This window comes from Toxorhynchites rutilus, chromosome 3, assembly GCF_029784135.1.
Source record: "Toxorhynchites rutilus septentrionalis strain SRP chromosome 3, ASM2978413v1, whole genome shotgun sequence".
NCBI lineage: Eukaryota > Metazoa > Arthropoda > Insecta > Diptera > Culicidae > Toxorhynchites > Toxorhynchites rutilus.
This window is the reverse complement of record NC_073746.1, coordinates 118,633,959-118,651,718: the sequence shown is the minus strand read 5'-3', so window position 1 is coordinate 118,651,718 and position 17,760 is coordinate 118,633,959. Positions and strand designations below refer to the sequence as shown.

The 17,760-nt window shown below is 36.5% G+C and overlaps 2 protein-coding genes across 2 annotated transcripts; both read left to right on the top strand.

Annotated features, from left to right (window-relative positions):
* Positions 1–11,157: 11,157 nt before the first annotated feature.
* On the top strand, positions 11,158–11,849 carry LOC129773452 (dead end protein homolog 1-like). The gene is made up of 2 exons (XM_055777058.1): positions 11,158–11,580; positions 11,637–11,849. Exons 1-2 carry the CDS (start codon positions 11,158–11,160, stop codon positions 11,847–11,849), a joined length of 636 nt encoding a protein of 211 aa, XP_055633033.1.
* A 2,620-nt stretch (positions 11,850–14,469) lies between these two features.
* On the top strand, positions 14,470–15,524 carry LOC129773451 (uncharacterized). Its single transcript, XM_055777057.1, has 3 exons — positions 14,470–14,753; positions 14,811–15,019; positions 15,079–15,524. The coding sequence occupies exons 1-3, from the start codon at positions 14,707–14,709 to the stop codon at positions 15,522–15,524; spliced, it is 702 nt and encodes a 233-aa protein (XP_055633032.1). The 5' UTR covers positions 14,470–14,706.
* Positions 15,525–17,760: the final 2,236 nt, after the last annotated feature.

The following is a 17,760-nucleotide window of genomic DNA, read 5'->3' as shown; positions in this document are numbered from 1 at the left end:
GATGACCGAAAACAAACAATGTCAACTGCTAGGAAAAAGGCTGAATATTTGCCTCAGCAGAGATTCATTACTACTACCCTAGCGCAAATATTTCCTTTCCGCTATTTCCCCTCCTTGTCACCACGTTCGGATCGACATGTTCACCGCACACAACGCACAATACGTTAAAACGCACGTATGTACACACACAAATATCCATATATCGATGGCTTGAAACAATTGAATATGCACACACTTATCTCCGTTTTGCGCTCAACAGAAGCCCTTTTTGTTAATATTGCCGGTCTAGATCAGCTTAGCTGTCATCCTTTGTGGAGAGAGTTTTGCTACCGTTATGCGACTTAATGCAATGGCGTCAGTTTGATGCAATTATTGCAATGCTAGAGACATCAGCGAGTCAGTAATTTGGTCGCGTCCACAGCTCAATCCAAAACTAAGACATGTGAGACTTTCAACTTCTTTAGTTTATTCGTCTCTAACCTTCAAAAAGCCTCTCGGAAAACTTTACTTTTTCCTCGTATTACTCCTCCACTCCTCACCGTCCAGCTTGCCCAGCAACGATGTTGTTCAGTCGGTGTCCTCACGAAGAATGAAAGTTTGCCTCAGCGAGATCCACTGTTTATACTCTAGGCAAATATTCCACTTCGTTCTTCTTCTTTCCCTTTGTTCACGGAGACTTAAAGTCTTGCGATTTCCTCTTCGTTGCTCGTCCATATGTTGCTCATTATTGACAGCTCTGTTCGGAAAAGCACACAAATGGACAGAAGAAATGTATGGGAAAATGGAAACGCTTATAGTGATCATGAATTTTAACCATTTACATACCATGGAATTGTAATGTATAGCATATCAAACAAATCTTAGGAAAATTCCGATTCGTTTGGTATGTAAATCGTCAAAATCCGTTCGCGGCATAAATAGTTATTAACGTTAACTTTATTTCATAAAAACGTGACCTGTTTTCTGATTTGGCACCCTTAGGGCATCCGCACCAATGCGTTGTTACAGACATTTTGACAATCCTCACCATAACGCAGCAACCCCACTGGTGGTTGCGGTTCAGGTGTGGGAAATAGTAATCGGCCTCTCGGTGAATAGTGAGTTAACAAATTTGGCAACGCGATAGCAACCGAGCCAAGTGTTGCTATTTTCAACAAACGTCAAACATCTGTTGTGGGTTTCATTCGTCTTGTGTTCGTTTTTTGTGATTTTGCTCTGAAATATTATTTCGGAAGTGTATAAGTGTATTTATCTACCAAAAAATGAACGCGACTAAAAGAGAATTAACTGACACTAGTCATTTCTTCTAGTAATAGCAATCGTATTTAGCAACCTGCGGTGCGAAAAAGAAGTGATACTATAGCAACCGCGATAGCAACGACGGGTGCGCAAATCGATGAGTTAATAAATTAGTAACGGCTAAAACTCGAGACTAGAAACCTTGAATAGCAAAGCACTGGTGCGGATGCCCTTAATGAAAGACGTAGTTCTACGTCAAAAAAAATCACGAAATTGAATGAAGGTATTCGGTTATTATTTAAGGTTGTAATGTCCACGTTAAATTTCGGACACTTTTCTTTCAGTGTAGTTTATGAAATATTTCACTAATCAATGGGATATTTCACTTACATGACAACTGAAACCCTCCTCTTTATTTCGATGTCCAACATGTTTACATTCTTCTTCAGTTTGGTAAAATGGCGTCGAATCAAGTGGAAGTACGCAAACGCATTTTGCGCGAACGGCAGCAAAATCCAACACTGTCGGTACGCGATCTCGCCAAAAAGCTAAAGCTGCCGAAGAGTATCGTGTTTAGTGTGTGCAAATAGTTTGACCCGCGTTAACTGTGGATCGGAAGGTTGGAAGGGGAACAAATCGAAAAGTATGCTCCCGGCAGATGGATCGAAAGGTGGTTGCCATTATTGAGACACATCCCAACCTTTCAGTTAGAAATGTGGTTCGAAAGGTTGGAAAATCAAAATCATATGTACAAAAAGTGAAGCAGAGGCCGAAAAAAAATAAAAAGCCCCAGAGCGTCGATTTTTGACAAAAAAAAATTTTCGTGATGATAGTAGATCTCGACGTTTCATGCAATTTTAAGACATTCGGCATCAAAAAAAAGTTTTCGAAAACCCCGACTTCCTTTACTCTCCCCTTGGACCCTTTTTCAAGATGAAGATGGAAAAAACGTTACTATAAATGGAGATAGTTATCGTGCAATTAATTTTATTGCCCAAAATACACGAGCTGAATTTGGTTTCAATAAGTTGGTGCACCAGCCACACAGCACACGATACGATGTCTCCATGGATGCAATGATTTTGCTGAGCAATTCATCTCTCCTTTAGGACCAGTCGCCTAGATCAGGGTTTCTCAAAGTGGATGATATCGTCCCCCTGGGGTCGATTTCGGTTTCCCAGGGATCATTTGAAATATTTAAGATGCTTCATATTTTCAAGTTTCCTGAAATAATTGAAAAAAGAAACGTCATGTCATGTTACGTAATGTACATAGATTACCAAATATTTTGTAAATTATTTTTCAATCACTTTCTTCCAGTTCACCTAATTTAGCTATGTGAATACCTTGTAATCTCTTGAATTAAATTAGTAGTTGAGTACATTATCATTTAAGCTCCCACGTATTTCAGAACGTACATGAAATTGCAAGATTAATAGGCTTTAACTAACCAATATTGAACCGTATTTTGATATTTTGGTAGTTGTGGATAGATTGGTTGCGATTTGGATGTTTTGTGAGTAATTTGTGTTAAAAATTATTTATTACACTTGATATTTACTAAATTTTATCTCAATTTATTTTGTTGAATATGATTGAGAAAATTTTTTTTTCTGTATTATAGTGATTTTTAACACTTTTGGCTAATTTGTCAGATTACTTCCATTTTTTGGAAGAATGTTGGGAGTGTGAATTGAACTCGTGACCTTTTGCGTGAGAGGTGCGGATGTTACCACTACGTTAGATCGCCTCCGTGAAAAAAATATGTCAAGTTTATTCATTTAACCAACCGCAATGTTTTCAAATTGCTAATTATTCAGTAAGAAAAAAAACTAAAGATGGGATTTTCAAAGAAATTTTTGGAGGTCTCATATATGATTTAATTCTGGAAGAGGGGTCTCTTGCCCAAAACAGTTTGAGAACCCCTGGCCTAGATCGCCGTTGGACTATTTTTGTGGAAGTATGTTAAATCTCTCGTTTATGCGGATAAACCAGCATCGACTCAAGAACTATGAAACGCTATCATACGTGGTATCTGTGGAATACCATGCGATATGCTTGAAAAAGTAACTCAAAATTGGACTGCACGCATAGATCATCTAAAACGTTGTCGTGGCCAGCCTTTCTAGAAATAATCTTGAAAAAATAAATAAGTTTATCTCCCTATAATAATTTTTTTTTTATTTTCCTTTTATTTGTCTGTAGATAAAAAGCTTAAAAATCACCTTTTCCTAAAATTGTTGAAAAATAAAATAACTTATGGGTAAATGCTACATAACATATACGATACCAATATTATCTTGCATGGTGTGCCTCGATTTAAATCGCAGCACTGCTTAAAACTGTACTCATCTCGAGAAACATTCCATCGTATCCAGTAGCATGAACAACGATTGTCAAACTTCTCTCAACTAAAAGCGGTTAAAATACTTCGAAAAGACTCAGTCGTTACTCTAAACCAGGGGTTTTCAAATGGTGCTCCGCGGGAAATTTGTGCTCCGCGAAGTTATAGCGAATGCTCCCACTTGAAAACCCACCTTGAAAAAAAACATTCTTTAATTTAATTTCACTGGGCATATAATGATTTATCTTGTTTGCTCCGGGTCAGATGTCCTGTAACTAAAACGCGCAACCGAAATAGATTTGTTTCTAGTTGGGTAATGTCAATGCAAATAGGATTTGGTTTGTTGATTGAAAAATGCAAGTGCTCTGTCAAATATTTTTGCTATAAAAAGAGCTCTGCCATAAAAAATATCTGAAAACCCCTGCTCTAAACGATAAAACGAAAGCACGCGCCCCCCTTTGAAACAAAAATAAATACTGTCGACATAACCATATCACCGACTTGACTTTGATTGACGTAAATCACTTTTTCACTCAAAAGGGCAGCCTCCTTCAATCTTTTGGAGCATTCAATTACTGTAATGTTGCCATTCATCACAAACGAACCGAGCACTCGATATGGTTCCTTCTACGATACCATGCACAGAAGGATCTTCTACGATGAAAAGCACAGAAGGTCTGAGGTACATATTTGAGAGGTGGTATCGCAAGAGTTTTAACAGCTACCTTGAACGTGGCGAGAAAATAAAAGGAAACGCAATTATTCCAAGTGTTATTTTCATCGTTTGCCATGAGTTATTCAAACCATAATCAAGATAGCGCTGGGTATTATTGATATCAAATTGTGGGTTGATTCAGAGGAACAACATGTTAATTGAAAGCTGAAGCTAAGTTATATCAGTCATTCGATGCCAAACCATTAGTAGTTCTCAGGTTTTCGTCAAAAGTGCTAATTTTGTTCATTATCAAAAAACAAATCACCCGTATTTTTCAATTTTTTTTTTTACATTTGAGCTACTGAATCGATTTAGATGATCGATAGATTTAATTGAAGCCAATAATCTAACACTCTTTGATAAAATATCACACTTGCGGGATGATTGGATTCTAGTCGTATAGGTCTAGTCTTGTCACATAGGAATATTGAAAGAAGACTTAAAACATGTTAAATTTGAAAAATAATAACTCAAAAAGGAAAAATAACACCTTTCTGGTTTTCGAAAATATAATGTAAAATAACCTCAGCTTTCCAGGAAAAATACAAAAAATATAGCGCCCTCTATCTTTAATCGAGAATTCTATGAAAAACTAACTCAATCAATAATTACAATAATTACAATTACAAACAATTATTAAAATCAATAACGAAAATCCATTTTTTTTCGCAAAAGTAACATTTTTCCAAAGAAATCAAACTCATAATTGATATATCGATCAACTGAATCGGTCCAGTAGCTCAAAACTTATGATTTTTTGTAGTGGAAAAAGGGGGAAAATTGTTTTTTCGTACCGCGATTAACTGTGAAAAATCACAACCCAAAAACGAAAACAAAACACTTCTCTGATTTTGGGATATGTCATGTAAAAAAAAACATCAGCTTTGAAAAAAAATTTTTAAAGGATTTTGCGCTTTAACCGAGTGAACTACAAAAATTATATACAATCAATGATTGCGAAAACAAAATCCATTTTTTTCGCAAGCGTGATATTTTTTTCAAAAAAGAATAGCTCATTGGATCCAATTTGATATGTCGATCATCTAAATTGATTCAGTGGGTCAAAAGTTATGAGTTCTTTGAGAAAAAGTTATTTTTGCCGAAAAGTGGAAAAAATGAATTTTCGGACCACCCCCAAAATGGAAATAGGCTCCCTAATAAAAAAAAATAAAAAATACGGGTCTAATGTTTTGCGATAAAGAACAAAATTTCCACTTCTCACTAAAATCTGTGAACCAGTATATAGGTTTGGCATAGAATGGCTGATATGAAATATGAAATTTTTAAGAAAGATTGATTCCGTGACGAAAAGAATACTATTGTCTCAATAAACAGGGGTTAGAACTTTCTTGCTACAGGTAATCAAATTCGAGTGCTTCGTCCATCAAAAGATGCAATAGTGAATAGGGCGTCCTTAGTCTGATGTGTAGTGCGGTAGTTTCAGTAAATCAAATTATAGAGGAAAATGGCCGAAAACCGGTAATTAATAAATTTTTTACAAGCTACCTGTTGATGTTAATCTTAGCGGAACTGAAAATCGCAGCCTAAGGTACCGTTCGGTCGAACTGTCCTTAATTTCGACCCAATCAACCGCTTTTTTGGCGGCAATAACCACCGATTAAGGATGTCTGCACACGAATGTTCATTAAAGTCTACTTCTTCACGAGACCAGCATTCCAGGGCAAAAAGCACAAAACCTACATGGGAACATACTTCACCTAATCCGACAATACAATCGCAATCTGCAGTTTGCACTGTTCCTGTGGAACTTTTTGAATAATCAATCTGTTTCCATTGATATGGATCACAGCCATAACAGAAATTTTACAGAAGTAGAAGTAAATATTATAAAAAATTGTATCTATTTCGCTAAAATAATTATGTAATCAAAGCTATAAATATTGTCGATCCATATACAGTCAATCGCAAAATTGAGCGTAGACATGCTACTTGACAATACTCTCCATTTATTTGGTGCAAAATATTTTGAAAACGTTTCTTCTTTTGTTGCATAGTAATAATACACACATTTAATTAACTATGTGCGCATGAAAAGTTCGCAGAATTTTTTTTGCTAATTATTTATTCCTAAAAGTTGAAAACAATCTCTATTCTAAGTATTGCAATATTGAGTGTTAAATTTCTTCAAACAAACTAACCATTTATGTAAGATCTTTGCGAATTAGCGTACTTTTTTTCGTCAGTGTATGATATCAACACCAAACCAAGGCGCCTAGAAGTATATCCTAAAGTGGGCCAACTTGCTGAAACCACTCTTCAGCAGTGTTTGGATTTCGATCAAAATCGAATGATACACAATGTGTCATGCAAGTAACCTCTCACAAACATATAACCAAATATGGGTGGATCATTCAGATACTTGTATGAATGACAGTAATCACTTGTGTTACACTGAATGATTAAACCAAGAGAGGAGCGAAGACTGTATTCGAGCTGTACCAAACATCGCACACCAGTTTCGAAGCCTACATACAAGTTTGAACCGCATATATCGTCCCGTTCTATAATAGCGAAACCCACTGCACAGCCAAGTGCAAAGCAATAAATGAAAAATTACGTCATCATTCGGTCACCATTTGCGGAGAGCAACGAATGGGAAAAGAGATAAAACAAGAGAGTTTTTGTTTCTCACTGGAGCGGTGTTGCTAGTAAAACTATGCGGTCTATATAGAAATATATATTTCAAGGGATAGAAGCGTTAAAAATGGAAAATATAATCTGACTACCCTTTCTTAGCCTCTATCTAGCTAAATAACCATATAGTTTGCATTCTCTGAGACTTAAAAATCAGGATCTGCTACATTAGCTGAATATGAATCATTCGCTATAGTGAATGCGTAGTCCGTATGATCCTGCTGTTTCATGATGCATGGTGAGGTTCGATATGTATATGTTAGAGACAAAGAAGAAAATGAACTTTCTGCACCGAAAGCGTATATGATGGTTTTGCTTGCGTGCTGGTGTATCATGAAGTGCGAACCGATGCAAAGTTGTCTCGCTCTCTTTTGTGTCGTGATTTGTAGCGATTTTTTCAGTGAATGGATCATTTGGCAAACACTGCTCTTCAGCCATCTTGGAAGTTTACTGTGTTTTTTTTTTTTTTTGTAAACAAAACACAATACGCTAGTGCCGAAGCTTGCTCATGATCAGTCTGTCTCTTTCACGCTACAAGCAAATAATTCCTCTTCTGCTTTCTTCCGTACTGTTTTCATATACCGCTCCCCTAACCAACTTAGTGACGAAACGGCCTCACCTTAGGATATATTTCTAGGCGCCTTGGCTAGAACAAAAATGGTTGTCTATGTGTCCACCGTAGAGATGGGCGAGCGCTCACGAGCCGCTCATTTGAGTCGGGACGTCAGAAAGAGCGTTCGATCCACGCTTCTATAAAAATGAGCCGCGGTTCTCAAATGAACCCATGCTCATAAAAGAACCGTGGTTTTTTTTTTTGATAAATCCAACTACAAGATGACCATTTACTTTTTTCATGAAACTCCCGCATATGGGTATCGAATGAAATGGTTTGACTAATGTAATACAGTTAATCATGAAAACATTCAATTCTAAACATTTTAAAAATGTTTGGGATATAAAACGGGGAGAAAACTGTGTCGTTATCGAAAACTGCTATACTCTCCCGACTGATACTTCAACATGATCAATATTATATGGATCAAGAGAAATGAGTCCTAGTGATTATAAAAAAGCTCTGTAATGAATTGATTTCGGAAAGCGATTCACAAATCTTGAGTCAGAAAAATTAGTAGCCTAACCAATACTGCTAGATCTTCGCTTCTAGCAGCAAGGTTTTGGGAATAACAGAAAGTACAACTATGCACACCAGTCGTTGATAAGGACGCTAAAAATGACATCCCTAGAATACACGCCTACGAAACTACCACAAATCGTTGGTGATGAAGCGCGATCATCTGTATGGGAAGAGTTTGATGCATTGGTTGACAATCGATCCTCAATCCTCACATGATGCAAAAGTTACTGCAATATCTTTTGTAGATAAATATTTAGTGCAACCACATTTGCTGAGAATACGTGACCATTTGCTTGGTGGTATGGAAAAAAATCTATCTCTCTGGCTATACGTTTTTTTTATAATATCATGTATTCTGGCGACTTCAGTACCATGTGAGCGAGTTTTTCCGATAGCAGGACAAGTTTGCAGCGAAAGATGTAGTAGACTTCATCAGATAACATAGAAAAGATAATGTTGATAAATAAAAAAAATAAAGAAGATTATTGTGATGAAAATATATCAGAGAAAACCTTCAGTAAAGTAATATTTTTACTATTCTCTGCACTGATTATTGTTTTAAACATTATTTTTTACGTCTTCCATTCTTTACATATCCGAATAAACAAGTTCTTGAAAAGAGCCGCCGAGCCGCTCACTCAAATGAACCGTTTGGCCCATCTCTAGTCTACCGCAAGATGAATAAAGGTGTGACCGTGTCGTCAATAAGTGCGCGAGGGGAAACGGTATAAATATACAGAGGACTGTGGAAAGGGATTTGACTGCAAATAGAGATGTCTCAATTTTTCGTTTATTCAATTGTCGATTAATCGTGGGGTCATTTTTAAATATTCGATTCATTCGAATAATTGTTTTTCAGTATTCGATTAACCGAGCGAATATTTATTTCTTGTAATCAAAAAGAACAGACATATTTGTAATAAAAAAGTACGATGTCATAATTTTAAAAGTTACATTAAATATAATTTTGAAATAAACATGGTACAGAATAATTGTTTTTGAATGAAATGGTATTTTAGTATTTTGATAAATATACCATTTCATGATTTTTTGAGGATGATTGAAAAAAAAAGTACACAATGAGAATGATGCACAATATTATTATTGTACCAATATAAAATTTTTTTCTGTTCAAAATGACCTGTTCTTTGAATGTTGAATGAAATAGCTGATTTGTTTGAATATTTCTGCTTGGTCCTAATAGCTACTAGTTCAAAAGAGGTACATTTATAGAATCATTGACCACTAGTATGGTATATTTTCCTCGGCACTCTGATGTTGAATACTAATATTTCAGAACGGGAGCACCTTCTCTAAGTCTGCATTTTACTCCTGCAGACCCTGAATTCTTCTTCCCAGTCTCCTCCACCACCAGGGAATCATTTTTATGGTTCAACCGTAAATGATTTAGCATATCCGAAGAATTTCGACGAAACACCATGACGGTTAACACTCCTATACTCGCGCATAGGTCTGAGATCAATAATTAGGTCATTTCTCAGAAAACATCAACACTACGACATTGCGATTCTCTCTAGCTTCGTCATTCGTTGTTCATCATCGTTTGGCGCATCATATAAGTTGGTACGAAGGGGACGTATATCACTTTTGCACCACCTTCTGTCTGAGACGCCGACGCGCGCACAGGAGTAACTTTTTTGGACAAGTGACTTTTTTTTCCTATTCTAGAATATTGTTCAATGAAATGTATAAATTAATGTCAGTGGTGTAGAATATTTATTAAATATAATGCGTTATATCATGTTCGGACTATTCTTATTTGATTTTAGTCCTTTTGTCACCGGATTGAATGGATTCATATATTATTCGCCGATATACTCGTCGTTAGATTCATACGTGCAAAAGTAAAGTACAAATGTTTGACATTCGTATAGTTGTTCACTGAATTTAATGGTCACGCATATACACACTTGTGCAATAAATGCACTTGCGGAAGAATTGTAAACTGTAAATTACAAATTAATCGGCGGCTTATTTTTGCAGTTACAGCTTCGGGTTTTTTCTACAATATATGAGCTGAACAATATCGACGATAAAACAAGTCGCAGGAAGTTCCTAGAAATCCTATTATATCATCTTTTTATGCCCCATCAAAAACAGGCATTAAGTCTTTGTTAACCAAGAACACAGAAACAAAGAATATTAGATATAGGAAAACTTGAAATTCCAGAAACCTTACAATCGAATAATTAGCCGACGTCTCTAACTGCAAAACGCGGGAAAAATACCTCCATCACCGACCGACACCGAAAGTCGATTTATTCTCTTGAGCTGAAACATATAAGATAGAGTATATTACAAACCTAACTTTAACCGTAAAATACTTACCTTTAAATTTTTCATTGCTCTTATTCCCACCAAAACAATACCTCACACAAAGAGCAAAAAAAAGATATTGCAAAATATTGCAGATTGTTTACATACAAAATCCAAGATGGCTGAAAGGCCTTTCTCATAAGTCGCGCTACCGTATTGTATCTATCGTGGTCTACCGGTCATCAAAGTGAACTGTTTTGCACATCTCTAGTTTGATTGAAAACATTCATGATTTTTCTCGCGAATGAACAGATTCATTTCACACATCATCACACCATTTATAAATATGTTTTCAAGTATTGTCATCGCTATTTTGTTTCCTTACTCGTACGATATATGTTTACGTCGGTTATTTGCAAAAGCCCTTTTTCACAAATATTCTAGATATTTTTCTGATTTTTGTTACTATCCTGAACGTTCAGTCTTTTTGCTAAATAGTTGATATATCCCACGATACCTTTAGCATCGATCCAACACATTCGACACTGAATATGTTACGCACAAGTTTAAACACGAACAAACGCAAGACAGAAGCCACACTTTCCCGCCCATTCAAACTGCCGACCGCCAAACGAACGATTGCCCTTGAGCCATCAATGTATTAGTGTTATCGGCTGTGTCGCTGTCGCTTTTGCATTTGCATTCATTCAACCGCGCAATCAATCCATTCATACACGAGTTCTTCCAGGAATTAGCTGTTCTGTCGTGACGTCTAAAGTATTTTGATCGAAAATGTCGGTGTTTTGGTATGGAATCGAATACAAAACGGTTCAAGTGAATGGCCAACGTTTCATTGGACCACCGGAAAACGTTTCGGAACCGTCGTACGAGTGGGAAATATTTGTGAAACATTTGCCACGGTCTCTCTTCGAGCGTGAGTTAGTGCCATTTTTCTCGAGCGTCGGATTCGTGTACCAAATTCGACTTTTGATGTGCTTCTCCGGTCTGAACCGTGGCATTGCGTATGTGCGTTATTCGAACGAGCAGGATTTCCTTCGGGCACTGAAAATCTTCCATGATTTGCCCATGGGACAGCATAAACTGTACGCCACCAAGAGCACCAATTTGAGAACGCTTGTTCTGCTGAATATCGAACCGTACATTACCAATTCCACCATTCAGGGATTCATTGAATCAGAATGTGGCGGTGGATGTGTAAGTACTGAATGTATTTGGATAAGTTTCACTTAAATGAGTCATTTTCCTGCTAGGTATACATTGGCTACGGGAAACGCACTCCCCGAAAGAAGTTCGCAATCATTCAATTCAGCTGTCACTACGAAACAGCATTGGCGCGGCGGAAGCTGATTCCCTTCGTGACACTTTTCGGTGATGATTGCTGCCTGAAATGGCACAAAAATTCGAAAGCCCGACTTGAGCGACAGCGCGTCAACGTGAAAGAAGAACATGTGATGAATTACTAGAAAGAACATTGCATGGTTCTTTAATTGTAAAAGAAATGGAATTTGAAAGAAAAACCTCTATTGTACTTTACGCATGTGTAAATCAATTGTAATGTTAGGTTAACAGTATAAATGAATTTTAGAATGCAACACAACTGATTATATAAAATAAATGATAAATTTGTTACTGAAGAATTAATGTTATTGTGATTCTGGAACGTCTCTTTGCTTCCGTTCTCCTGGAACAAGAAGTGGTTCTATTCTATATTCTGAATCAACCAACTTGAATCCGATGAGAGTCACTGTGAAGTTGAACGAAATTCGTGTTGATGGAATGGTGAATAAATTTCTCAAAATCAAAATTAGGAATAAAAATTTGATCTTCTGTAACGAAAATGAGTATGTAAGAGAGTAACACGTTTCTTCGCAAATTGCGGAGAATTCAACGATATTTTGCCCGCCAGATTTTAAATCATGTTTATAAGCTTTAGTGGAAATGTCAAGAAATATATACACAGATGATTAAGTAAAACTCATATATGCGTTTTAAGTAATCAGATAACATAAAGTAAGAATTTTCATTCAAACTTTCACAAATTAAAACTGCTCTCGGGCCTGTTAATCTGATAAAGAGTAACTTACATCACAACCACGGATATTGTTACCAAATGTCGATACTGTACATTTCTCGCGTAACTTTTGAAAAGGTCCAATGTAACATTTTCGTCAACTCGAGAAAAACGTAGTTGAAGACCCGAACATTGGGCCCTATTATAGAAATCGAATCGAGGATTCGATACAATCACTATCACTATCACACCGAGTAAAATCTGGAATTATAGAAATCGAGGAGAACTGCTCGATTCGTTAGCAAGCTCGAATGTCAGCGGTTGTGATGAAATATTTTGAAACAAGTTTGAAATGTTTCATGAAGCACTATATAAAGGATGCCAAATCTATTTTTGAGGCATCTGCTATGAAAATGTATTTCCAAAAGTGTTAATATGGTTATGTTTTGGAGTAAATTGATAATCCCTCAAAGAATAAAGCTTAAAAGGTGTAAGGCACGCATGCATGTGTAATAAAAACGACAGCGTGAAACAATTTGCTGTACAAAAAATATAATTATTAGAAAATCTATGGAATTCCGTGAAGAGTCATGCACGAATTTCACTTTTCTATTAGCAAAACAATTTTTGTTATTCATGTAATGCAACATGTAATTCTCTTTTAGCGTCGATAGCTTTATTGTATTGGGGCCACCACCTGTTGCTCTAAATTCTCGCTTGTTGTGTGCTAGTGTTTTCTTTACCTTTCCACTCATGCCAATCCAAATCTGTAATTTGAATAAAATCATTATTGTTTTGCAGGATAGCTTTAGCATATGGTATAGAGCATTATACCACTCCGATCATTAGTTTGATCTATTGTAGTAAAAGTGGTATAGTTTGGCATAGTATAGCAATGAAAAAGAAAATTGCTGCGAAAAATAACGTACTAATGTATGCTAGTAGAAGTAAGCAATTTTTAGGTAGGAAATTCGGTTGAAAGAAATTCAAAGAGTATGATAAAATTTACTTATGAAAGTTATGTGTATCGTAAAAGAAATACTTACTTTCTGCCATTCTGAACCTAGGTGCATTGGTGGTCTCAGTGCATTAAGTTCCTCTCTGGATTCCTCCAACTTTTTCTACACCGGGATTATATTAGAACTGCCTCCACAAAGATCTCGAGTAATGTCTACGTTCGCTTCCATTGTTTCAAGGAGCCGTTCAAACTGGAGGTGATTTGGTTTTTGACGTAGAACTACGTCTTTCATTAAGGGTGTCAAATCAGAAAACAGGTCACGTTTTTATGAAATAATGTTAACGTTAATAACTATTTTTGCCGCGAACGGATTTTGGCGATTTACATACTAAACGAATCGGAAATTCCGTAAGATTTGTTTAATATGCCATACATTAGAATCCCCTTGTTAGTAAATGGTTAAATTCATGAAAACTTTAAGTGTTTCTATTTTCCCATACATTTGTTCTGTCCATTTGTGTGCTTTCCCGAACAGAGCTATCAATAACGAGCAACTTATCGACGACCAACGGAGGGGAAATCGTAGGATTTTAAGTCTCCGTGAACAAAGGAAAAGAAGAAGAATGAAGGGGAATACTTGCCTAGAGTATCCGCGTTGACGGCATTGAGTTTGACATTTCAAATTAGGGGGTGAAACGTAAACAAACGCAGTGAGAAAAACTATAATTTTTGTTCAATGTTATCTTGAGATTCTATAGCTTTCTGCAAAATGGTGAGTAAGAAAATATCATATACCATATGCATAATCTTTTTTCACCATTCGTGCAAATCGTACTTGTATTGTTCGTCCATAATTAATATTCAAAAACTAGTATGATTTGCGAATTGGAATTTCATCTCTCGTTTCGAATCAAAATTATGAATGAAAATCGATGTTTCGAGGTTTCTTCCTGAATCTGTGGTAAAAATCTTTAGTTACTTTAGTGCGATTTGAACAAAAAATAGTTCCGGAATATTTCTAATGCAATGAAAAGCTAATGAAAACCTTTAATATTTCTTTCTTAAACAGGCATCCAATGCGATAAACTCTTCGATGATGACGGTAAATTTGCAGCTTGCCGATATTTTTCAATATGTCGGAGGAGGAAGCAGGTTGATAGTCGAAGGTGAACGGGTGTTTCAAGCTAACCACTTGCTTCTTGTCGGAGTTCAAACCGTGCACGAGGACGGCTTTACCATATTTGCGACTTGTTTGAAGTCATCATCACCTAGAGCTGATCCACACAAAATTTCCATCCGCACCAGACCTTCCTTTGAAAAGTGGTCTTTTCAGTGTTCGTGCAAAGCTGGAATGGGAAAATGCAAACACATAATGGCCGTTTTAAAACATCTTCTAATGTGTTTTTTGTGATTTTCTTGAATACAAATGGCAAAAATCAATTTTTCTATTTTTAGGTTCCCTTCAGTTCCATTGCTTACAGTAACAGATTTGCAACAAAAGTGGGGTAAAATTGCAGAAAAAGTTGCTGACGATATGTACAAGACAACACCATTGACCGCATTCTGCAAAAAAATGACCAATACAAAAGATACGACTGAAGCTGCCTCGCCGGCGGGTTTGACTCACGATGAGGGTACCAACATTCTTCAGCTTTTCGTGAAAGGTTTGCTTACAATTTATTGATCGATTTTTTAAAATAAAATTTTAATTATTAATTATTAGGATTCCCTGAAAGCGGTCTGGCATACGAAAAGAAAGGACGAGAAATGAAAAATATTGACAAAAATGATGAATCTGATGTTCTGAATACACTTCTCGATATAGATGTGCAAAGTCATTCTACAGAATCCATTGATTCGTTAATTTCTATTGAAGAAAATATGACTTGCAGTCTACTTAAATCCTTCCTGAGAAGATCGTTTCATCCTGATAACTTCACGATGATCGATCGTGAAATAATGGAATTTATAGGTCCGTTAGAAAAGGATCTGCAACTTCATTTCGAAATTAATGTGAAAGTATCGGAAAATATGTACAAGAACTATAGAACAAAGAGTATCATCGCAATGGAAAAAAGAACGAAGCCGGCGCATCACTTCATCCAGTGCATACTCTGTGTATACATACTACACAAATCAACCCGACAAGAACAAAAATTGGAAAAGTAAAATCCTGAGTATGGTGACACCGAAACATCTTTCAACACCAGCAATCGTACATGGGATCCGATGCGAATCAAAAGCCATAGCAGCATATGAGCGAGACTACAGAAAAAACGTTTGGAGTTGTGGTTTCGTAATACCCCCACATATTTCATGGCTGGGATGTTCTCCTGACGGAATTGTTATAAACGAAGGGAGAATAATAGAAATTAAGTGTCCAAAAGAAGGGGAAAATAAATCATTGAGTGATTCAATTGATTTTCTTCCCTATTTTACAAGATTAAATGTTTTGAAAAAAAATCATCAATATTACGCACAGTTGCAACTAACTATGTTCATAACAAAATGTAGAGTAGCAGATTTTATAATCTATTCAGAATATGATGATAAATGCTATGTTCAGGAAGTTCAATTCGATCCAGATTATGTTAGAACGATGGTAGCAGTGCTGAAGGAGGTTTATTTTAATGTTTTTTTGAAATATCTATATTCGTCTGTTTAATATATGTATTCTAAAGTATTATTAATAAAAAATTCTAATTCTAAAATCGTTCGTTTGACAGAATTGGCTTCGAAATATTGACAATTCCACAGGCAATGTATATTAAATCATCCAATATAGGAAGAAAACGTGTATCGATTTTGTTGTTGAATATTTCGAAAATTTTTATGCGTTGTATAGCTCGTTCCACATGTACTCTTGACGCGGCTATAGAAACATTTACACGAGCATCCATTGTACTCAGCTGATATCGAGGAGCCGTTAGAAATGGTGGTCGCACAAGCTTCACTCCGAGGGCTTTACATTCAGTATCTATGCTGAAAACTTTATCGGTCATCACTGCTTCACCAATTTTAAATTTTTCGAGCAATTTTTCCGCAGTAACTATTTGCTTATCCGAAGCCTTCCCGCCATATCTATGACTTATATAGCATATTGTTCCTCCTGGAGTAACTGCAATCAAGTACTTCGCAGTCTCACGTCCTTTATAATGCGAATATGCGTTGATCCTGCAGTGGAGACATTTTGGTTTTTTAATTGGCATTTCAGTGCAATCGAGTACAGCGATAACGTCAGTATAATATGGTCGGAAATAGTGTGGCATATTGCGATTAACTTCTTCTTGTGTTGGCCATGGTACTAATGGAGTGCACATCATCTTCAACAATGGAACTGTCCGGTAAAACACCTGAGGAATAGTCTGGTAATGTAAGTTAAACAGAGCACTCATGCAAGAGAACGATATATTCGTTTTCATTTTCACAAACACTACAAGCACTTCCTCTTCTACAGGAACGGTGGAGTGCGATCGCTTCTTATACGCGGCCAACGAACATAAGCCCTCAACGATGGTATCCAACATTTTGAGGGAAGCTAACCCTGTCCAGGAGTTCAACTCCGAATCGGTTTTAAAGTGGACAGACATAGTTCTACGACGACCGATAAAAAGTTTATCCAAATCAAGCGTGTCCACCTGAACAGCTGCTTCCACAAAGTCCGGTGATGTAATAACAGCTGCTTGCACAAAGTCCGGTGATGTAATAACAGCTGCTTGCTCAAAGTCCGGTGCTGTAATAATGTCTATTGCGTCCTCAGTATCATCACAGATCGACATTTGGCTGTCCTCCATATAATGATTCAGATCTGGTTTAAATTCATTCCGCCTGGCTGCTCGTTCTGCGCGATTTTTAGCTGCTATTTCTCTCACTGTGTTACAAATTGGTTTAGGTAAGTTGATGTCTGGTATGGCTGTTCTTTTTAAAATCATCCGTTCAGTAAGCCTTCTCGCAGCTAGATTAAAATATTAGACATTAGTATTTTAGAATGCAACAGAAAAACACTACTTACTAGGAACAACAAAGTTTGTAATGCTAAAATGTAAGCTGCAAGCTTTCGACGACGGAGATGGCTCATAATTCAGTCGCAATTTTGTCAACCAAACTTTATACCGTTTTCTATCCGCCTTCGGGGGAAAGTTGTGGAATGAATATCCTTGGCCATTCCGTGTACGACATCCAGGAATTATACAAACCACTTTACTAGAATGCGGTGTTATAGATTGAATCCCGATATTTTAATCATAAGGCTCGTTGCAAGGTTCACTTTGCTTCCACTCGGCCATTTTCTCCACGAAGCACTGCACTGCAAATGAATTGTATCGTAATGTTTTTCGCTTTATTATTAAAGACAATGAATTGACAGAACTGTTTAATATAACAGCACTTCATTTCTTTTCAAGTT

Excerpts from the sequence above, each read along its gene's own strand:
- LOC129773451 (XM_055777057.1), top strand. The coding sequence starts at position 14,707 with ATGGGAAAATGCAAACACATAATGGCCGTTTTAAAACATCTTCTAAT. Across the intron at positions 14,754-14,810 it reads GTTTTAAAACATCTTCTAAT|GTTCCCTTCAGTTCCATTGC; the intron begins GTGTTTTTTGTG and ends TTCTATTTTTAG. Across the intron at positions 15,020-15,078 it reads TCTTCAGCTTTTCGTGAAAG|GATTCCCTGAAAGCGGTCTG; the intron begins GTTTGCTTACAA and ends ATTAATTATTAG.
- LOC129773452 (XM_055777058.1), top strand. The coding sequence starts at position 11,158 with ATGTCGGTGTTTTGGTATGGAATCGAATACAAAACGGTTCAAGTGAAT. Across the intron at positions 11,581-11,636 it reads CAGAATGTGGCGGTGGATGT|GTATACATTGGCTACGGGAA; the intron begins GTAAGTACTGAA and ends TTTTCCTGCTAG.